The sequence below is a fragment of the Hemiscyllium ocellatum genome, chromosome 1 (assembly GCF_020745735.1).
Source record: "Hemiscyllium ocellatum isolate sHemOce1 chromosome 1, sHemOce1.pat.X.cur, whole genome shotgun sequence".
Lineage (NCBI taxonomy): Eukaryota > Metazoa > Chordata > Chondrichthyes > Orectolobiformes > Hemiscylliidae > Hemiscyllium > Hemiscyllium ocellatum.
In genome coordinates, this window is record NC_083401.1 from 133482715 (window position 1) to 133506428 (window position 23714).

The window sequence follows — 23714 nt, forward strand, 5'->3', positions numbered from 1 at the left end:
GCATCTGTTATAATCCATGCTCAGTTTCTCTTTTTATTGACTAAGATGATTAATAACAGACAGAAATATAATAGATAATTGATGGTCTAGCATTTTCACACTCTTTCCATGGCTTAATCGTACGTCTTGCAATACTAGGTATAAATTTATTGTCATGGCATGGCCTAAGAAGCTTACTACCAATGACAGGTTTTTCACTATCTTCCGAAATGAGTAGGAATGCTGTATTGGCACCAATGTTCTATGAAAACCAGTTCCATGAAGACTACTTCCTTTATTTGCCAGGAACATTCCTTTTATTCCAATATATCACTGGATAATTAAAATAACTATGATACATGTTATTTTGCTTTTCTTGAATTTATCTGTGTTTCCTTTCATCTGTATTCTTTTCATCATACTGCGATCTATATTGAGCTGAATGGAGTAAAAATCCCCACCTTGTTCTTAAATGTAAACTTTAACCAAACAGATTCAACTTTTCCCTATCAAGCTTCTGTTATAGTCAAATGCCAGAATGGAATCTTTAATTAGTACTGCCAACCCTCATTTTCACTTACATTGTACACACTGAATATTTTGGAATTGGGAATTTTTAACTCCCAGTCCTGCCCTACTCCTGCTCATGCTGTACGCCATGTACCTAACAGAAATTTCTACTTATAGCTGAGGAACTTTGTTCAGACTACTGTATGAATTTAAATGCGTAGAACACAAACCTGTATCTGTTTGTTCAGCAATCGTACTTGCAATCCCTCCACCTTTTGATCCGTTCTTTCACTTTTTCTTTAAAATGTTATGAGGGTTTTGGCGTCAGTCCACATAATGTAAATATCTGATTCCATGTAGAATATCCACGCATGTACAAGGGGCAGAAATCTCTTTGGAGATGATTCGGTTGAAGGAGAAAGTTGCCACATTTTCATCAACATCCCCTTTCAGGAACCTTGAGATCATCACTACCTTGGGAGTAGGTGGATTTGGGAGAGTTGAGCTGGTAAGAAGATTTCCTCCTATAGAAAATATGATATTGCACATTTTTGATTCCCAGAAATATATAGGGGTGATATTGGTATTTGTGAATTGACAGTTCAATGTACACTTGGCCCAATTTTCTTTAGTATGAATGAGAATAGAATAGAAAATTTGATACATTGCAAAATGGACTGATTATATACTACAGCCATTTTGTTCTGTGGTTGAAACTCAGCATCAGCCACATTAATTTTTATTACTGTTCCAGTGATGGTGGTTTATGTAAGTTTTGCTTACAACTGGCTTCATCTCCCAATCTTAGAAATTCAGTATGGTCTTGGAGCAAGCAAAGTGCATGTCAATTAGTTCCAACACTGATTTTTTTAAAAAAAATAAAAATCATAGGTTTGTTTATTGTACACACTATTGTATTACTTGCTTCATTTGCAGTAATAATCAAAGTTTATTGACAATGTCACCTAATAAATATAACTTTCATTGAAACATTTAAACTTCTCTAACTTTCACTTAATGCTCACTTACTTAGGCAGTTACTGCGCTGTCTCTACATTTACAAAGCATACATGTCTTTCAAGAAGTAACGTTCAAAGTGAGTACATTTCTCAGAGTATGGTTTGGCCAGTTAATTATGAAGCCCTAAGACTATTTCTATAGATTTACACAAGGATGGATATAATCTACATCTGGTTAACATTTCTATGAGGTGAAATTAAGCCTGGTAGTGCCTACAAATCCTCAACATTCTAAAATGGTGTCTGTGGCACACAACTGTAGGGCCATGTCAGTATTAAGGCTGTCTGCAAACTCATTGAGAATCAATGAAAAATGTCAAAGAAACTGTCGAAAACCAAGCAGAATCATAGTGAAGCTGCAAGGAGAGAATTCTGAATCGTAATTCTGAGATATAGCAGTCTACATTGGGCGCTAGATGGAAATTATTTTCTTTCATGAATGGATGAAATGTTCAGATTTAAAGTGAAATTCTAGGCTGAGAAACTAAAAGAAGGCTTAAATATTGTATAAAGCTAAAGTGCCTTGTTATAATTATTTCAAGCTGTAATGAAAAAAATAATTAGATTAGATTCCCTACAGTGTGGGAACAGGCCCTTCAGCCCAACAAGTGGAGGTGTAAGGGGATGAACAGCAAGGGCAGTGGAATGACTGTCAGTGGAATGTCCCCTTCTCAATGCTGGGACAGTCAAACAGGTATTGAAGCCCTTTAAACAAGGAAACAAGGGACACAGGTTTTGTTGTCATGATCCCTGCATGGCAAGATCCCATCCAGTGCTGTGTCGATTAAACTGGCAGGGAGCTGAGGCCTTCTAGTGGGCATTAAATGGCAATCCTTGTGGCTGTAAGAAGGTAGAAGGATTCCCACATGAGAGAGCCTTGATAGCCAAGGTTGTCCCAAAGTTGACTGCCCTTTTTCTGCCTGACTACTTTTAAATGTTGTGAACCTGATATATTTGTCAGCCCAATGACACAAAGCATCTGTGACCTCCTTTGTAGGTCACTGATTGAGAAGTGGCACATAATAAATCTCCAAAAGAAAATCGCTGGAATAAGCCACAGGCCATAAAGAAGAGGGCAAATGTCACATTATAGGCTACAGTCACTGTGTATTTGTCACTTCCTACTGGCATCAGTTCTTGTTCTAGCATTGTGCGAAGCTCATACGAGCAAATGAACATACAAACTAGGAGCAGAAGCACACCAATCAGCCGTTCAGACTTGCTTCACCGTTAAATAAAACAATGGTTAATCTAAGTTTGGGAGAAGATTTGTAGCTCGGGTGCTCGTTGTTGTGGTTCTGTTCGCCGAGCTGGGAGTTTTTGTTGCAAACGTTTCGTCCTCTTTCTAGGTGACATCCTCAGTGCTTGGGAGCCTCCTGTGAAGCGCTTCTGTGCTGATTCCTCCGGCATTTGTAGTAGTTTGTCTCTGCTGCTTCCGGTTGTCAGTTGCTGTCCGCTGCAGTGGCCGGTGTATTGAGTCCAGGTCGATGTGTTTGTTGATAGAATTTGCAAAACCAACGTAGTATACAAAATCCCATGCAAGGACTGCACAAAACACTACATAGGACAAACAGGAAGACAGCTAACAATCCGCATCCATGAACTCCAACTAGCCACGAAACGACACGACCAGCTATCCTTAGTAGCCACACACGCAGATGACAAGCAACATGAATTCGACTGGGACAACACTACTATTATAGGGCAAGCCAAACAGAGAACAGCCAGGGAATTCCTAGAGGCATGGCACTCATCCACAGATTCTATCAACAAACACATCGACCTGGACCCAATATACCGGCCACTGCAACGGACAGCAACTGACAACCGGAAGTGGCAGAGACAAGCCACTATAAATGCAGGAGGAAACAGCACAGAAGCGCTTCACGGGAGGCTCCCAAGCACTGAGGATGTCACCTAGAAAGGGGTTGAAACGTTTGCAACAAAAACTCCCATCTCGATGAACAGAACCACAACAATAGTTAATCTGTCTATTGTTTGAATTCCACATTCCCTTGATTTCCCTGCCTAACACGGATCCAACCACCTCCACTGTGATGAGCAGAGACCTTCACTGTGATGAGTTTCCAGTGGCCACTGTGGATTTGAGAGACACCTTCATTAGCATATCTCAAAGTATAGCCAAGTTTGCAGATGACACAAATAGATGGGAATGCAAATAATGAGGATGACACTAAGAGTCTGCAGAGGGACATGATCAGGTTGAGTGAGTGGGAAATAACTTGGCAGATGGTTGATAATTTGGGAAAATGTGACATTATGCACTTTGGAACGAAGACTAGAAGAGTTGAAATATTGTTGAAATGAGAAGGACTGCAGAAAGCTATGAAATAGAGGGATTTGGGAATCCTCAACTATGAATTACAAAAAACAAGCATCCAACTTCTGTGAGTAATAGAGAAGACAAATGAAATGTTGACCTTTATTTGAAAGAGAATTTTTAAAGAATTCCTACAGTGTGGTAACAGGCCACTTGGCCCAACAAATCCGCACTGACCCTCCAAAGAGTAACACACTCATTCCCCTAGCCTATTACTTCACATTTTCCCTAACTAATGCACCTAACCTACACATCCCTGAACATTATGGCCAATTCACCTAACCTGCATATCTTTGGGCTGTGGGAGGAAACTGGAGCACCCGGAGGAAAGCCACGCAGACATGGGGAGAATGTGCAAACAGTTTGAGTCCCTTATATAAGAAGAGATATACTGGCACTGGAGACAGTTCAATCAAGTTATATGTGTATAGGGACTGTCTTATTAAGGGCAGATTGAGTAGATTGGGCCCATGACAAATCAACATTATTGAAACACAAGATTCTGGGAGAATTTGACAGTGTAGATATGGAAAGGTTGTTTCTCCTTGTGTGAGAATTTGAACCACATGGCAAGATCTCAGAATGAGGGCTCACACATTTAAGGCAGAGACGAGGAGGAATTTCTTTTCTCATAGGATAGTGGACCTGTAGAATTCTTTATCACAGAGGGCTGTAGAAACTGGTCATTATGTATCTTAAAGGCTGAGATAGATTTTTAATCAATAAGGATAACAAGGGTTATGGGGAAAAGGCAGGAAAATGGAGCTAAGGGTTATCAGGTTTGCCATGGATTTGATTGAATGGCAGAGCGGAGGGGATGAGCTGAATGGCCTACTTCTGCTGCTATGTCTTTTGATCTTATGGTCTAATCTCAAATTGCCACCACTTTATGCAGTCTCTCCAAATTTGACAGCTTCTGTTCTTGAGGGCTCAGCCTTACACAGCTTTATGATATCACTACCATTTCCCTTCACAACTCAGCTGTCTTGCAGATTTCAACTTGTTTGAGAAAGTGAGAGTCATTCTCTGTGCATGCTGCGTACACTTGGTAAAGTCAGAAAGATACAAAAAAAATTCATAATTGGCTGGCTCTGTGACCATATTGGTCGTCTCTGTGACCTTAATTACTGATGTACCTATGATCTGACCCTTTGTTTGGACCTTGTAAAATTGGTCAATATTAGGAAGTTATTGGAAAGCCAGCCCCACACCAACCCATGCTATTTTACCAGCCCCCCCACCCCTCCCGCACCCGCACCCAGCAGTGTCATTTCCTGCTCCATGGCAAAACTCTTTCATTTCCTTAATCAAGTAGATGTTGTGAAACTTGAAAGGGCTCAGAAAAGATTTACAAGAATGTTGCCAGGGTTGGAGGATTTGAACTATAGAGAGAGGCTGGGGCTGTTTCCCCTGGAGCGTCGGAGACTGAGGGGTGACCTTATAGAGGTTTACAAAATTATGAGGGGCATGGATAGGATAAATAGACAAAGTATTTGTCCTGGGGTGGGGGAGTCCAGAACTAGAGGGCATAAGTTTAGTGTGAGAGGGGAAAAATATGAAAGAGACCTAAGGGGCAACTTTTTCACGCAGAGTGTGGTGCGTGTATGGAATAAGCTGCCAGAGGATGTGGTGGAGGCTGGTACAATTGCAACATTTAAGAGGCATTTGGATGGGTATATGAATAGGAAGGGTTTGGAGGGATATGGGCCAGGTGTTGGCAGGTGGGACTAGATTGGGTTGGGATATGTGGTCGGCATGGACGGATTGGACCGAAGCTTCTGTTTCCATGCTGTACATCTCTATGACTCTCAGTCGGGTGACTTGTAAGGTGTAAGCACAAATGGTAATTTATTTATTTTGAAATGTCATGTAAAGGGTTATGGTTATACATGGCAGATCACAGTGTATAAATCAATCCTTAAAGTTTTGAAAAATCATTGCAAAAGCGTTGATCAACTGTTACTCTTTTATGGAATGAGTTAATTGAATCCAGCCTCAATGATTGTCCCCAATGTTCACTTTGCTATAAAATTAATCAAGTGATTAAGATCTCGTCTTATTTTGCAAAATGTTTGCTTGGCTGAACTTTGGAGAGGTCGAAGATAAAATGCATAAATTATGAGGCAGTTCAGGTCAACTTCCACAAAAGTTAAAAAACAGAAATCACCTGGAATCCCGAGAAGGTATTTACAGTGAAACTGAGTTTGTAAATATCATGATGACTGAGCTGATGGCCCCAACCTTCACTCTTGGGTGGTCAGAAGCTTCCATTCCATCTTTCCTGTTCATTTGTTATATATTTGCTTTACTCTTTGATTATTAAATTCATATTAAGCATTCTTTATGCTTAAGCTTTCATTAATGCTCTTGAAAATCACAGGATTTTAAATTACTTTGAACAAATAGTGACAAAAACACAGCTCAACATAAATGTTCATTTTCACTGGAAGAACAATAGTGTAACAGAATGTACCTCCTTCCTTTTATTGAACCTGACCAGTGTATCTATTGAATACTCCATTGCCTTGTAAAATAAATATTTAAGAATGTAACTCTCATCAATTAGCTGTTGTTTTTTAAAGGTAAAAATGAAGAATGAAGATGTGACCTTTGCTGTGAAATGCATTAAGAAAAAGTACATAGTTGACACAAGACAACAGGAGCACATACATTCAGAGAAGAAAATTCTAGAAGAGGCTTGCTCTCCATTTATTGTGAGGTAGGTTTGTTTTCTGGAAAATGGTTACAGGAAGACTCTGTTGCTGAGTTGACAGTAATGTATGTGAAAAATTTAGTTTGAATTTGCATCTCTTAGTCTGTTTTACCTTTTACCAGCATGTTGTTTGAATAGTAATTGACAACTATTTCCTTATTTCTGCAAAGATGTGTCAGATCCAGATGCTGAGTCGATCTCTCCTCTGCTGGGATCACTATTAGCATTTAGTTAAAAACATATTTTGATAACACGCTGACATCCTAAAGCAGTAATTTCTTTCCACGTTATTCATTTGATTGAGAGACGGTATCGAGAGTCATTTCATTTTAATTTGAGCAGAAATGCTGTTTTAATTTTGACAGGTAATTTAAAATAGTGTCAGCAGAGTCATTCCTGTTTCTCAGTGGGAATGACAGGGAACAACAATTTATGATTCGCAACCAAAACCTGATGTGTTGTTTCTTCACTTGTGCACAAATTAATTATTTCCTTTGTGGGCCTGGCTTTTCCGAAATAATAAGGCCTTTGATCAGATTGGAGCACTGAAAGAAGGAATAGGCAATGCAGTTATGGCAACATTAGGGGAGTAATTTAATGATGCTGTAGGATTAAACATGAATAAGGCTCAAAAAATAGTTTGGGCACTGTGTATGATTGACCTTTGACAAATGCTGAAGAGGCTGGAGGAAGAGTCTCTGAGCAGTAGGACAGTGCAAATGGTGCAACAGGGCACAGTACATGATCCAAAGGTCACTGATGCAATGCCACAGATCTTGGTGCAAGATGTAGATGGGTCCTTGCCCCACACATAGCCACTTGTGGACATGGGGATGGTGGTAGTGCTTCATGAGCAATATCTCTGTTTTCATTGCAGCACAAGCTGCAGCCACCCAATGGTGGGAATTTCACTCAGAGACAGTGGCCACATGCCCTGGCTTAAACAAACCCACCACTGCACGGCTGGAAATAACAAGTTACCTTTAAAGACATTAGGTCATTTCATGACTCAGGGTGAGAATTCTGTCCCTATCTGAGAGCAAGCCCCACCTCCCAGAGTTGCTGGCTAGCCAAAGGGTTGACATCTCTCTAGTCCCAGCACTGCCATTCGCGTGGGTGGCCACTGCTGGGACTACACGCCATTCCTAATGATAATCATCACTGGTGACATACCATAATGCAGAGAGCCCCATTGGGCACCTGATGTCCAAAGAAAGCCATCAGGGTTTAACTGGAAGCCTTTCCATATGACATAAGTGCCCCCATTTCTGATACAATCTAAACAACAGCTAGAAGAGGGCATTAAATGATTAGTGACTGGCCACCTAAAAGCTTCAGATGATCCAAAGGTGAATGGGCCATTTAATGCCTCTTCCTCTGCAGGGAAACTCCCAGCAGCAATGGTTAGGTACAGGCATGGCACATATGCCATGACCTCCCTCTACCAGGCCACCCACATATATTTAACATTTCTTTTCCTCCCTTGTTTCCCAGTTTCCTGGTAGGTGGTTTGGAAAATTTCAGCCAAGTTCCAGTCCTGAACTGAAAGTTCTGAATGAAGTCATGAAGTCTCAGTTTGGTGCCACCTAGAGTCAGACTGCTGCCATCATGGGTGTGGATATCAGTGCTAAGCGGGTGTCAGTCCAACCCTCTGTCTGTCTGTGGATTGCTGAGTGCCCATGGTAGTGATGGTTGCCTCTTGGAGCATAAGGCCTCTGTGCTTTCTCAAGATGGTAGTGTTTGTCCTCCCACCATTGCCACTCTGTATGTGCTCTTGCTGATCGGTGTCAGCCAACCCATCCAGACTGACACAAAGGTAGGTGGAGGGATGGGCAGTGTTGCGGAAGCAGAGAGGCTGCTAAAGGACTTGGACAGGTTAGGAGAGTGGGCAAAGAAGTGGCAGATCGAATACAATGTGGCAAAATATGAGGTTATGCACTTTGGTCAGAAGAATAGAAGTGTAGACTATTTTTTATATGGAGAAAGACTTCAGAAACACAAAGGGACTTGGGAGTCCTTGTTCAAGATTTTCTTAAAGTTAAAATGTGGGTTTTGAATGGCAATTAGGAAGGCAAATGCAATTTTAGCACTCATTGTGAGAGGGCTAGAATAGAGCAGAACTGCACCACTGAGGCTGCATAAGCCTGTGTTTTGACCACATGGAATCATAGAATCATAGAGATATACAGCATGGAAACAGACCCTTCGGTCCAACCTGTCCATGCCAACCAGATATCCCAACCTGATCTAGTCCCACCTGCCAGCACCTGGGACATATCCCTCCAAACCCTTCCTATTCATATACCCATCCAAATGCCTCTTAAATGTTACAATTGTACCAGCCTCCACCACTTCCTCTGGCAGCTCATTCTCAAAGCAGTTCACCATCAGCATCAGCAACTAACCTGAGAGTGGTTGATGAGCTTCAACTGGGACAACAAATCCATCCTAGGACAAGCCAAACAGAGACATGCACAAGAATTCCTAGAAGCATGGCATTCCAACTGGAACTCTATCAGCAAACACAATGAATTGGACACCATTTACCACCCTCTGAAAAAAAGAACCGGAAATGGCATCACCATAGGAAATGATGTCACCACAGGAAATGACATCGCTAATACAAGGAAAGCCAAACATCAAAATAGAAAGCAGGAAACACCAGCAGTGCTTTGCTGGAGGCTCACTAAAGATGTTAACTAGTATGGTGATGAAATGTCTGAAAATGAACCTTCCACCTCACCGAGCAAACCTTCATCACTTCATTAATGTTCAGCCTCCCATCTTACCAAATGTGCTAAGTGAGCTAGACATTGAGAAGAGTCAACATGGAAATCAGAGTGGGTACCTGGTGTATTCAGCTCACCACTGGCTCTGAAGGGCCTCCATATTGGACATTGGGCATATGCATCTCAGGGCACACTTCATGGGCATACCTCATATACACTGACATTGGCATTCAATATGTGCTGGCCTCCAAGAACCTTCATGGCACATGTCCCAATCCCATGGAGGATGCTTCTTCACTTCATTGCTGCACCTCAGGCTGCGCCAGTATGTATCATAGTAATGCTGTAGCAAGGACACTTTGCACCCATCTGGATGACATGTTTCCTCAGCCAGAGAGAGACCAGGCTCTTATTGCTTCAGTCATTTTTTGCCAATTGGCAGAAACACAATGTAATCAACAGACCTCAAGTTAAAGGGTAGCAGTGGTTACTGAGGATGACTCGCGCAGTGTGTGAGGAGCAGTTTCTGATACCAAGGGCCTGCTTAGGGCAGAGAAAGTCAGGACAGGTGGTGTGTCATTCACTTCCTCACCCTTTATAGGAAGAGGATCCTGACACCGACGGCCCTAAGAAGGCCCTGGAATAGTATCCGAGACTGCTCCTCACACACAGTGCTGGTGATCCTCAATAAACACCACCACCCTTTGATGTGACTGAGGTCTGTTGACAAACATGACAATCATGTTGTGTTTGTGATAAACAGCAGGGCAAGGCAGAAGCATATGAGTTAAGAGGAAGAAGCCCACTGTAGAGCAGAAAGAGTCAGGACAGGTGGCATGTCATTCAATTCCTCACCCTTTATAAGAAGAGGGTCCTGACTCTGACTGCTCTATAATGGGCTTTTCCCTCTTAACAAAGAGAGAAGCAGATATTACATGAGATGAAAGTGGCTGGCCACATCTATTACTGTGGGTGCAGATGGGGCACATCTCAAACAAGTGGTTTGGCAATGCAGGCAGTTTGCAATGTTAGTGATGTCAAGGGCTGGGGTGGATAACAAAGAATGAAGGAAGATGTTATTGGCTTTAGATTTGTAGAGCTTGGTCCACACTGGGAGGTAGGTGCAATAGCAGAGATAGAGTAAGTGTGAGATATTGGAGAAAAGATAGTGGGACTTAAGGTGGTGGAGCGGAGTAGGTCATTGATCTTCTTACAGTGCCATATATTCCTCAAATGCCCGAGACTGCTATAACCTAGGTGGCAACCTTAGGCCAGGCTGGCATGGGCTGATGTTATGGCTTCCTGTGTTGGTCTTGTGGAAGAGGATATCCCACCCTGTCCAGTAGTACCTCCAGGACCTTGCCTGCAAAGCAGGGCATTGATTTCCCTGCCTGACACGTCTGAGGCAATTAGCAGAAATCGTACAGGGCAACTCCAGATTGATAGTGTTTGTCATGTTTACAGAGAATGCAGGCACAAGAAATGCCGGTGAATTCAGGAATATCCAGCAGGCTCTTTTGAGAATGAGCTATGAGAATGATGATGGATGCTATAAGGTGCCTGGTTAATGAAGTGTGTCTGATAAGATACAGTAAGAAAACTTGTTATGGCGTAAGGTGGAAATCCCTCATCAGATCTTGCACAACTTGAACTTAGCCCCCCAAAAAATTCAGCTCATTGCCTTTATTGCCAGAACAGAAAGAGCTGGTCTTTAAGTGCTGCTTTCCTTTAGCAGCTGTATATGGTGAGCTTGGCATAAAATTGAATATTATCTGGAAGGTCAAGACTTTTGCTTTATTCAATGAAAAGGAAGTGACATTAATGAATAGTATGAAGTCGATTTATTCATATTAATGGAAAAGCGCAGCAGGTCAGGTAGCATCCAAGGAGCAGGAGAATCGACGTTTCGAGCATAAGCCCTTCTTCAGGAATCATTCTCAATTTGACACCATCTAAGACAAGCAGCCCACTTGATTGGCAACACATCCTGAAACATAATGCTTAGTAACAGTAGTGAGTGCAACATCTAGAAAAAATTCAACAAAGCATTCTTTACAGCACCTTCCAAACTCACAATCACTTCCATAATGAAGGACACAGGCAGCAGATACATGGTAACACCACTATTACCAAATTCCCTTCCAAGCCACTCGCCATCCTGACTGGAAAGTATATCGTAATTGCTTTGCAGTCGCTGGATCAAAGTCCTGGAATTCCCTTCCTAACAGCACTATGGGTCAACTTACAGCACTTGGACTGCAGCAGTTAAGAAGGCAGCTTGAGGGAACCTAAGGATGGACAATAAATACTGGTCGAACCACCGATGTTCTGATCCCATTAATGAATGAAACATATCTCACCTACTAATCTAGCAATTTTATTTTTGATTAATTCATGTGATGATGATGTCTCTGGTTAGGCCAGTATTTATTGCCCATCCCTAATTGCCCGAGGGCATTTGAGACATTGCAACATTGCAATATGGTGCAACTGTTCCCAATTAATTTTTGTAACTTTACCAATTTCAAATGCAGAAACCTTACTGCTCCCCAAACTTTATTTTCCTCCCCACATGGACCTTAAAACCTATTCCCCTGTTCACTGCTCCATAAGGCCTCCAATCCTTCCCTCTAAATGTCGCTTCCTTGCCTGATTCGAATACTCTGAGTCTGAGTCCTAAAGGTTTTAGTTTAGGATTGTTTGGAATGCTGGCAGCACCTACTGTTGAACTTGGTGCTACTGGTCAAGCAGATTGGCTGGCCACTTCAGAAGGTGGGTATTCCTCCCATTGTGAAATCCCAGCACATCATGGCTGCCGTCAGGCTCCTTCTGAATTCTGTCCACTTCACACCAACTTCCTTCATCCATCAAACACCCCACAACCTTGTAAATCTTTAATAAGAATTTAAATGAGCTTTGTCAGTTCACCTGGTTTCTTATTTGATGTTGTAGACTTTTTCGCAGTTTTAAAGACAACAAGTATGTTTACATGCTGTTGGAGGCCTGTCTTGGAGGAGAGATTTGGAGCATCCTTAGAGATAGGTGAGCTGACTTCATGTTTGTGTACAGACATTGTACGCATATTTCTGACACAAGCTTTGTGTAACTTTGATAATAAATGATTATCTTATCCTACATGTTTCACTGACAATGTGCCTCAATGCATTCCTTTCATGGCAGAGGTTGCTTTGATGAGTTCACGGCAAAGTTTTGTACTTCTTGTGTGACTGAAGCATTTGATTACTTGCATCGTATTGGAGTCATCTACAGGGACCTGAAGCCAGAGAATCTGATGCTGGACAGTGAAGGATACATAAAGTTGGTAAATAACAAATATTATATTGATTCTTGAGAATTAAATGCACTTGTATATATTAGTCTGGTTGTAATAGGTTAGCAACCTGAAGGCTGTGAGTTTAAATACCTCCATTCCATGCAACATTGCAACATAGCATTAGGTTCAGCACAATCATTCTTAAGACTGGAAGACCATAAGACATAGGAGCAGAAACTAGTACATTCAGCCCATAGAGTCTGCTCCACCATTCAATCATGGCTGGTATGTTTCTCAACGCCATTCTCCCACATTGTCCCTATAACCCTTAACCCACTTGACAATCAAGAACATATCTATCTCCATATCAGTTATACTCAGTGACCTGGCCTCACAGTCTTCTGTGGCAATGAATTCCATAGATTCAGCACTCTCTGGCTGAAGAAGTTTCTCCTCATCTCCATTCTAAAAGGTTTTTTCCTTTACTCTAAGGCAATGCTCACAGTCTAACCTGCTCATTACTTCCTCAAAGAATTCTAACAGGTTTGTCAGGCATGACCTCCCCATGATGAAACCATGCTGACTTTGCCCTATTTTACCATGAACTTCCAAGTATTCGGAAATCTCATCCTTCACAATGGACTCCAAAATCTTACCCAGGACCGAGATTAGGCTAATCGGCCTGTAATTTTCCATCTTTTGCATTATTCCCTTTTTAAGCAGGAGTGTCACATTAGTGATTTTCCAGTCCTCTAGGATCCTGCCTGATTCCAGTGATTCTTGAAAGATCACCATAAACACCTCCACTATCTCTTCAACTATCTCCTTTCAAACTCTGGGGTGTAGTCCATCTGGTGTAGGTGTTTTATCTTTCAGTTTTTCCAGCACCTTTTCCTTGGTCATGGCCACCATACTCTGCTCTGCCCTCCCCCACTTCCCCCTTGCCCCCCCCCCCCCCGACTCTCTTAAATTTCTGGGATATTACTGTGTCTTCCATTTCCTTCTTCCCCATTACCATCTCTCTGGCTTCATTTTCTAGTGGCCAAATGTCCACTTTTGCTTCTCTTTTGCCCTTCATATATCCAAAGAAACTTTTACAGTCTTCCTTTATTTTACTGACTAACTTACCCTCCCATTTAATTTCACTCCTTATTTCTTTCGTTGTTGCCCTCTGTTGGTTTTTGTAAGCTTCCCAATCCTCTGGTTGGTTAACACGACATTATTTTATATCAAGCCTTCAGCTTCAGTGATCTTTCTTAACTATTTGGCCCTATGTCTAGATTTTGTTCGGTTAATTGTACACCATAATAACAACATGAATGTTTCCACTCATTTTCATATTTTTGTAATGTTTGGTATTGACTGTTTTCTGCTCAATCCTGTTTAATTGTGGATTTAACTTGTGGTCCTAGATCTGCTATTGACGCTGAAGATTTTCATGCCTTCAAAGAGTCATAGAGATGTACATCACTGAAACAGACCATTTACCCCAACTCGTCCCTGCTGACTAAGTTTCCCAAACTTGACGAATCCCATTTGTCTGCATTTGGCCGATATCCCTGTAAACCTTTCCTATTCGCGTACCTGTCCAAATGGCTTTTAAATGTAGGCAAGCATGCCAAACACCTTCATTACCACCCCATCTACCTGTGACATAATTTTCAACAACCTATGTAGCTGAACCCCCTATGTTGAACAGGTCTCTCTGTTCAACAACACTCCCCAGAGCCCCCTAGTGTTAACTGCATAATCCTGCCCTTGTTTGTCTTACCAAAATGCATTACCTCGCATTTATCCAAGTTAAATTCCATCTGCCAATCTTCAGCCCTTTGGCCCAATTGATCAAGATTCCAGTGTATCATTCCCCACTTGAGATACACTTCCACACCCTAAACTCACTGCATCTACAATGATTATTTTTCACAATGGAACCAAGCACCAGTCTCTAAGGATATAATTTTTCAGTCATCACTAGGCTTTATAGATAATAGGTGAAAGTGAGGACTGCAGATGCTGGAAATCAGAATCTAGATTAGAGTGGTGCTGGAAAAGCACAGCAGATCAGGCAGCATCTGAGGAGCAGAAAATCAATGTTTCAGACAAAAGCCCTTCATGAGGAATGAAGGCAGGGAACCTCCAGGGTGGAGAGATAAATGGGAGGGGGGTGGGGCTGGAGAGAAGGTAGCAAACAGTACAATAGGTGGATGGAGATGGAGATGAAGATGATAGGTCAGAGAGGAGGGTGGGAGAAGGTAGCACTGTGGTAGTGGGTCTGTTTCAGGACATGGTTGCAGAGCTTCAGGGCAGAGGAGATGACCTGGGGGTTACAGTGAGAGAGAGACTCACTGAGATTCTTGTGCAGAGAGGAGGAGGACTCCTTCAAGGTAGGCATCCTTGCAAAAGGATTCACAGTAAGGTTAAAATCAACTAGGCAAAAGTGAGGACTGCAGCTGCTGGAAATCAGAGTTTAGGTCAGAGTGGTGCTGGAAAAGCACAGTAGGTCAGGCAGCATCCGAGGAGCAGGAAAGTCGACGTTTCGGGCAAAAGCTCTTCAACAGGAATACAGGCAGGGAGCCTTCAGGGTGGAGAGATAAATGGGAGGGGGTGGGGGTAGGGCTGGGGAGAAGGTATCAAAGAGTACAATAGGTGGATGGGGGTGGGGATGAAGGTGATAGGTCAGAGAGGAGGGTGGGAGAAGGTCGCAATGTGGTAGCGGGTCTGTTTCAGGACATGGTTGCAGAGCTTCAGGGCAAAGGAGATGACCTGGGGGTGGGGTGGGTTGCAGTGAGAGAGAGACTCACTGAGATTCTTGTGCAGAGAGGAAGAGGTAACAGCTGAGATTAAATCATTGCAAAATTGCCATTTGGTATTTCCGAACATTGTACACGCAGAGTTGAGGATTCTGTGGGGCTGTATAAAACTAAACATTTATCCCCTGACCACATGGCATTGAAAGCTGATGCTTGCATTTAACTTTACTATTATGTAATATTAAGAGGATTTACTTTTTATGTGTATTTCCCTTTATATAAATGATAAAGATGTGAAGATAGTAGGTACATTTAGTAAGTTTGCAGACAACACCAAAATTGGAGGTGTAGTGGACAGCGAAGAAAGTTACCTCAGACTACAATGGGATCTTGATCAGGTGGGTCAATGGGCTGAGGAGAGGCAGATGGAGTTTAATTTAGATAAATGTGAGGTGCTGCGTTTTAGAAAGGCAAATCAGGGCAGGACTTATACACTTAATGGTAAGATCCTGGGGAGGATTACTGAAGAAAAAGACCTTGGAGTACAGTTTCATAGTTCTTTGAAAGTGGAGTCACAGGTAAACAGAAGAAGGTGTGTGCTATATTTGCCTTTATTGGTCAGTGCATTGAGTATAGGAGTTGAAAAGTCAGGTTGCAGCTGTATAGGACATTAGTTTGGCCACTTTTGGAATGCTGTATGCAATTCTGGTCTCCCTGCTATAGTAAGGATGTTACGAAATTTGAAAGTGTTCAGATAAGAATTATAAAGATGTTGTCAGGATTGGAGTGTTTTAACAATATGGAGAGGCTGAATACACTTGGACTGTTTTCCCTGGAGCGCCGAAATCTGAGACCTTATAGAGGTTTATAAAATCATGACGGGCATGGATCGGGTGGACAGCCAAGATGTTTTCCCTAGGTCAGAGGGGAAAATGTTTAAAAGGGACATTAGGGATAACGTTTTCACACAAAGGATTGTACATGCATGGAATGAGCTGCTAGAGGATATGGTGGAGGCTGGTACAACAACAACATTTAAAAGGCATCTGGATGGGTATATGAATAGAATGGGTTTAGAGGGATATGTGCCAAATGTTGGCAAATGGGGCTAGATTAACTTAGGATATCTGGTTGACATGGGAAGTTGGACTGACGTTTCCATGCTGTACAACTCTATGACTCTATAACAGAACCAACTGTTAAAGGATTAGGCATTCTACTGATGTATTTTGTTTTATACATATTTTACACATATTTAGATATTTTAAAATGTACTTTATTCCACTATTATTGTGACACTACAGTATTAGAAAGCCAATGGCATTTGAAGCAGTAGGGCCAGATATTCCCTATGCATATCCCTATCAAGAGCAATGTAGCCTAAGGCCGGTAATGGCACACTCAGTAGGATTTGGTATACAAGGCTATCAAACAGAGTGCTCATGGGCAACTTCTAAAGTTCAAGAAATGTCATAATTTGGATCTTTCAAGAAAATAAACTGACAATTAGGAAAGAGGAGGCAGCGCTGGATGTCTTAAAATGCATAAAAGTGGATAAATTCCTAGGGCCTGTTCAGATGTGTCCTAGAACTCTGTGGGAAGTTAGGGAAGTGACTGCTAGGCCCCTTGCTGAGATATTTGTATCATTAATAGTCACAGGGGAGGCGTTGGAAGACTTGAGGATGGCTAACATGATGCCACTGTTTAAGAAAGGTGGTAAAGAAAAGCCAGGGAATTATAGACCAGTGAGCCTGACGTCGGGCATATTGTTGGAGGGAATCCTGAGGGACAGGATTTATATGTATTTAGAAAGGCAAGGAACCAAATGGGATAGTCAACATGGCTTTGTGTGTACAAAATCATATCTCATGAACTTGTTTGAACTTTTTGAAGAGGGAACGAAGAGGATTGATAAGGGCAGAGTATTGACTTCACTAAGGCGTTCGACAAGGTTCCTCATGATAAATTGGTTAGCAAGGTTAGGTCTCATTGAATACAGGGAGAACTAGCCATATGGATACAGAACAGGCTCGAAGGTAGAAGACAAAATGTTGTGGTGGATGGTTACCTTTCTGACTGCAAGCCTGTGACCAGTGGTGTGCCACAAGGATCGGTGCTGGGTCCACTGTTTTTCATCAGTTATATAAATGATTTAGGTGTGAACATAGGAGGTATAGTTACTAACTTTGCAGATGACACCAAAATTGGAGGTATAGTTGTCAGCAAAGAAGGTTACCTCAGTGTACAACAGGATCTTGATCAGATGGGCCAAGGGGCTGAGGAGTGGCAGATGGAGTTCAATTTAGATAAATGTGCGGTGCTGCATTTTGGAAAGGCAAGTCAGAGCAGGACTTATACACTTAATGGTAAGGTTCTGGGGAGTGTTGCTGAACAAAGAGACCCTGGAGTGCAGGTTCATAGTTCCTTGGAAGTGGAGTCACAGATATAGTGAAGGCGTTTGGTATGCATTCCTTTATTGGTCAGAGCATTGATTTGGGAGGTCATGTTGAGGCTCTACAGGATATTGGTTAAGCCACTTCTTGAATATTGCGTGCAATTCTGGTCTCCCTCCTATTGGAAGGATGTTGTGGAACTTGAAAGGGTTCAGAAAAGATTTACAAGGATGTTGCCAGGGTTGGAGGATTTGAGCTATAGGGAGAGGCTGAATAGGCTGGGGCTGTTTTCCCTGGGGTGTCGGAGGCTGAGGTGTGACCTCACAGATGTTTATATAATCATGAGGGGTATGGATAGAATAACTAGCCAAGGTCTTTTCCCTGGGGTGGGAGAGTCCAGAACTAGAGGGCATAGCTTGAGGGTGAGAAAGAAAAAATTTAAAAGGGACCTAAGGGGCAACCTTTTCACACAGAGGGTAGTGCATGTATGGAATGAGCTGCCAGAGGGCATGGTGGAGGCCAGTACAATTACAAAATTGAAAACGCATCTGGATGAGTATGAATAGGAAGAAGTTGGAGGGATGGTGGTAAATGGTAAATGGGACTTGATTGGGTTGGAATATCTGGTTGGCATGGACAAGTTGGACCGAAGGGTCGCCTTCTGTGCTGTACATCTCTATGACTTTATGAGAGTGACTACAATCCCCTTTAAGGAAAGGGAATTCTTGATCTCCTTGTCTAGCGTAGGGGGATATGCCAAATGCCATTTAGTGGTGTAGGCACCTGATTTTGCCAGACAGAATAACTAACCTTCTTTCCCCTAACCCCTGTCACTGGAAGGCTGATTGAATCAAATTAATGGCTGAGATTTCTGGTGAATGAGGATCACACGTCAGAATCTTTTCATCACTATCATAATTTTATAATAAGTAGAGTGGATAAATGGAAGATTAAATTTGACTGGTCCTGTTTCCAGGTTGACTTTGGATTTGCTAAGAAGATTGGCAAAGGTCAAAAAACATGGACATTTTGTGGCACTCCTGAATATGTAGCACCTGAGATCATCCTGAATAAAGGCCATGATTTTGGAGTAGACTTCTGGTCACTGGGAATTCTGGTTTTTGAACTTCTTACTGGAAGGTAAACAGACCCCTTGTGTAATTGACTGTATCTGTAGACACATCATGATGATGAATAACAACTAAAAAGTTAAACCTCATCAAACTATTGGGCCTATGTTGAGTTAACTGATCGCAGCCAATGTAGCAATTAAATGGTATATTTGACTAATGTGTCTTTGGGCTAATGAGAGTCAAGATTATTTAAATGCAAATTAGATTTGTGGATGTAAGTTTGCTCGCTGAGATGGAAGTTTTGTTTTCAGACGTTTCGTCACCATACTAGGTGACATCATCAGTGAGCCTCCAGATGAAGCACTGGTGGTATGTTCCGCTTTCTATTTATGTGATTAGATTTCCTTGGGTTGGTGATGTTACTTCCCATGGTGACGTCATTTCTGGTTCTTTTTTGCAGGGGTGGTAAATGGGATCCAAGTCAATGTGTTTGCTGATAGAGTTCCAGTTGGAATGCCATGCTTCTAGGAATTCCTGTGCATGTATTTGTTTGACTTGTCCTAGGATGGATGTGTTGTCCCAGTTGAAGTGGTGTCCTTCCTCATTTGTATATAAAGATACTAGTGAGAATGGGTCAAGTCTTTTTGTGGCTAGTTGATGTTTATGTCTGCTGGTGGTTGGTTTCCTGCCTGTTTGCCCAATGTAGTGTTTGTTACAATTCTTGCAAGATATTTTGTGAATGACATTAGTTTTGTTTGTTGTCTGTATGGGGTCTTTCAAGTTCGTTAGCTGCCGTTTTAGTGTGTTGGTGGGTTTGTGATGCCTGGTGGGTTTGTGATGTCAAGAGGTCTGAGTAGTCTGTTAGTCATTTCCAAGATGTCTTTGATGTAGGGGAGAGTGGCTAGGGTTTCTGGGCGTGTTTTGTCTGCTTGTGTGGGTTTGTTGCTGAGAAATTGGTGGACTGTGTTCATTGGATACCCCGTTCTTTTTGAATACACTGCATAAGGTGATTTTCCTCTGCTCTTTGTAGTTCCTCTGTGTTGCTCGTTGAAATAATGTTCTAAAGCAGCTTCATTTGTGGGTGTTGGGATGATTGCTTCTGTAGTTCAGTATTTGGTCCATATGTGTTGTTTTCCTCTAGATGTTGGTTTGAAGTTCCCCATTCCCCATGCAAGACCATCAAAAATACCTTTATGGTATAAAATTCACTAAAGAGGAGGAAACCAACAACAAACTGCCATTCCTAGATGTCCCAGTAGAGCAAGCAGCCAATGGGGAACTTCAAACCAGCGTCTACAGGAAAACAACCCATATGGAGCAAATACTGAACTACAGAGGCTCACTGATAGTATAGTGACGAAATGTCTGAAAATGAACCTTGCAGTTCAGCGAGCAAACCTACACCCAGAACCTCGACCTGAGCTACAAATCTTCTCAAAACTTGCTAATTAGATTTGTTTTACAAGTAATGATTTGCAATATGGTAAATGAGTCATTTGGCACTTGGCATATGGTAATTGTAATGTGCTTTGGAGATTTAAGATCGCCTTTGTACCTACAGTTTTCAAAGCTCTCCAGGACTGGGATTATTTGCAATGATTACAATGGGCACTTGTTGAACTACTGTTGTATTATGTGATTTTGAGTTGGATAGCTAGTTTATATTGCAGAGTGATGTCAGCAGTGTGGTTCAATTCCTGCACAGACTGACGTGACCATGAAGATCCTCCCTCCTCAGTCTTCCCCTTGTCTGAAAGATGGTGATCATCAACTAGGCAAAAGTGAGGACTGCAGATGCTGGAAATCAGATTTTAGATTAGAGTGGTGCTGGAAAAGCACAGCAGGTCTGGCAGCATCTGAGGAGGAGGAAAATCGATGTTTCAGCCAAAAGCCCTTCAGCAGGAATGGAGGCTGGGACCCTCCAGGATGGAGAGATAAGTGGGCGGGGGGTAGGGCTGGAGAGAAGGTAGCAAAGAGTTCAATAGGTGGATGGGGGTGGGGACGAAGGTGATAGGTCAGAGAGGAGGATGGGAGAAAGTAGCAAAGAGTAAGCAAATGTGCCTGTGATAGCGAGTCTGTTTCAGTACATGGTTTGAAGAGCTTCAGGGCAGAGGAGATGACCTGGGGGTTGCAGTAAGAGAGAAGAGCCCACCCTCCTCTGTGACCTATCACCTCTATCCCCACCCTTTGCTACCTTCTCCCCAGCCCCCCTCCCCCTCCCCCACTTATCTCTCCACCCTTCAGGCTCCCCGCCTCCATTCCTGATGAAGGGCTTTTGCCCGAAATGTCGATTTTCCTGCTCTTCGGAAATAGTATGCCAGCAGAGAGAGAAGACTGGGTAATTAATAGAAGACAGGAGCTTGTAACAGGGGCATTTTCTGGAGAAAATGAACCTTCCCTGGAATGCCAGAATGCCAATATACCTTTCCAGAGGGTGTTTTCTCAGAATAAATGGGTGTCAATTTAAAACTGAAGTGAGGAGGAATTTCTTTGTGAATCTTTGGATATCCTTTCCACAGAGAGCTATGGGAGCAGGTCCTTGTGTGTGTTTAAGGCTGAGATAAATGAGTATTGATTAGAGGGGGAACCAAGGATTATAAAGAAAGGGCAGGAAAGAGGACATGAAGGATACGGATCAGCCATGATCTTATTGAATGGTGGAGCAAGCTTGAGGGGCTGAATAACCCATTACTGTTCCTCTTCCTTATGGCCTTAGCTAAGGGCACCAAATTGTTCACTGTATTCCAGCTGTGCCTTGTATACCTTTAGCAAGACCTCCCTATTTTTATCCTCTATTGCATTTAAAATCAAGACCAACATTCCTTTTGCTTTCCCTATTATCTGCTGCACTTGAACTGTTTACCTGCTGAACTAGCTTTATGTGATTTATGTTCATGGGCTCCCAAATCCCTCTGTGCTGTAGCTTTCTGCAGATTTTCTTCACTTAGGTAATATCCCAACTCCTCTAATCTTCCTGTCAAAGTGCGTAACCTCACATTTTCCCATGTATTTTCCATCTGTGAAGTTTTGCATTCTCTCTATAACCTGTCCACATGCCTCTGCATTCACTTTGTATAATCCTCACCATTTGCCTTCCCACCTACTTTGCGACAACTGGGCTATAAGATATTCACTTTCCTCATCCAAGCCATTTATGTTACAAATCATGTAGCCCCAGCACTGATCCTGTGCATCTCTAACAGTTACAGGTTGCCACCCTGAAATCACATAACCACCACCCCCCACAGTTATCCCAATTCTCTGTCTTCTATTAATTAACTTATCCCCATCCATGCTAATATACTACCTCCAACGTTAGAAGCTCTTATCTTATTAAAAAGCCTAATGTATGATATGTTATTGGACAATTTACAAAAATCCAAATATATCTACTGCACTCCATTTATCTATCCTGCATGCTCTCTCCTTAAAGAATTCTTATAACTTTTTAGGGCATGATTTCCCCTTTGTGAAGCCATGCTGACGCTGCTTGACCATAATCACTCTGTGATTTGGTCCTTTAGAAGAGAATCTAACATTTTCGCAGGAATATGCTGGGAATGTAGATTCCAGTTGAAAACTGTGGTGATTATAATGAGGTCTATCAGATGGACCTCACAGAATGTTAACCTGGTCCAATCAGGAAGCCATGGCTGACAGATGTAGACAGGAGTGTCAGAGGTTCTGCTCACTCTGAGAAGCTGCCTCTGAGGGAGCTTGATCAGTGTCAAGGACTCTCCACATGTAAATAAAAGGTGACTTGGTGATGGGATACTGGCCTCTGGGGAAATATTACAGTGGCAACAAGGATGGGATTAGTAATGTAACCATGCAAAAATATTTACTCGCTGAAGCCCAACTGAACTTCAAACAGGTACTACATCTGGCTTTGTCATTAGGAAATGTGGCAAGAGGACCATATGAGTTGTGGTGGACACCTTTACTTGTCTGACTGAGCTTGGGGAACACCAGTTGAGTAAAGGCAATTGCATAGCCTCACTCAGGACAGAACAAAGGCACTGCAGGCCAGTCCACAGCAAAACCCCAAAACAAAGCCAAGCATCGGCCAAACAAATAAAATTTTCTTCAGGATCTGGGCCGACAAGTTACCAGTAGTTGCTGCCGGAATGCGAACTCAAGTCAGGAAAAGAGTCCCACGAGACCTAAATTGTACAAAAGCACTCACAGGCTAGTATCTAGGAGAGTGCACACTCTGGAAAATTCACCTACCTCTGGTTTGGAGCAGTTCAGCTTTCTAACAATACCCTGACTGGGACAGGACTTTCAGAAAATGTTGTTCACTGAGAGGATTAGGGTATCTGGAAGTCAATGCCTAAAAGGGAGGGAGAGGCAGAACCTCAAGATATTTAACAAATACAGTACTCACTTGAAACATTGTAGTATTTGAAGCTATGGGGCTGGAAAGTGGAATTAGAAGAGATGAATGCTTGATCACTGTTGTGCAATCCATGGAACAGAGGGCCTCTTTTCATGCTGTGAAAATTGTATGATGTTAGCTGCAGTATACTATGTATATGTTACTGCTTGGTCACACAGACCACATCTGAGAGCAGCTAACATGGCATGGTGTCAAATACATTGTTCTAGATATGTATTGTGATATAGCCAAGAACAGAGTGGTGGAGTTCTGGATAGGAAACCCATACTCAGGGCTTTGTACAGTCTGTGAAGTCTTAATTCTGCAGTCTATGTTTTCTTTGTTCCCATAAGTCAGCCCGACTGACAGGGTTACCCTCCAATCCTTAAGGGTGCTGTCTCAAACAAATATCAGGAACAAGTCTGTCTGGTCTATGACCTTGCTGGGATTGTGTGAGGACACCTGATTCCAAAGTCAATAAGGTGTGGAGCTGGAAAAAGCATAGCAGGTCAAGCAGCATCAAAGGGGCAGGGGAGTCAATGTTTCAGATTGGAA

At 42.3% G+C, this 23714-nt stretch overlaps 1 protein-coding gene across 4 annotated transcripts in view; it reads left to right on the top strand.

The window, feature by feature from the left end:
- prkg2 (protein kinase cGMP-dependent 2) overlaps positions 1–23714 on the top strand; it is an 82705-nt gene that overhangs the window by 40737 nt on the left and 18254 nt on the right. For 2 of the 4 annotated variants that reach the window (XM_060832153.1, XM_060832160.1), the window contains 5 exons: positions 850–997; positions 6432–6568; positions 12244–12333; positions 12472–12613; positions 18685–18848. In XM_060832153.1, coding sequence (XP_060688136.1) covers positions 850–997; positions 6432–6568; positions 12244–12333; positions 12472–12613; positions 18685–18848 — 681 coding nt within the window. The remainder of the gene's footprint in view (positions 1–849; positions 998–6431; positions 6569–12243; positions 12334–12471; positions 12614–18684; positions 18849–23714) is intronic. The other 2 variants (XM_060832177.1, XM_060832167.1) reach the window with 2 other exon arrangements.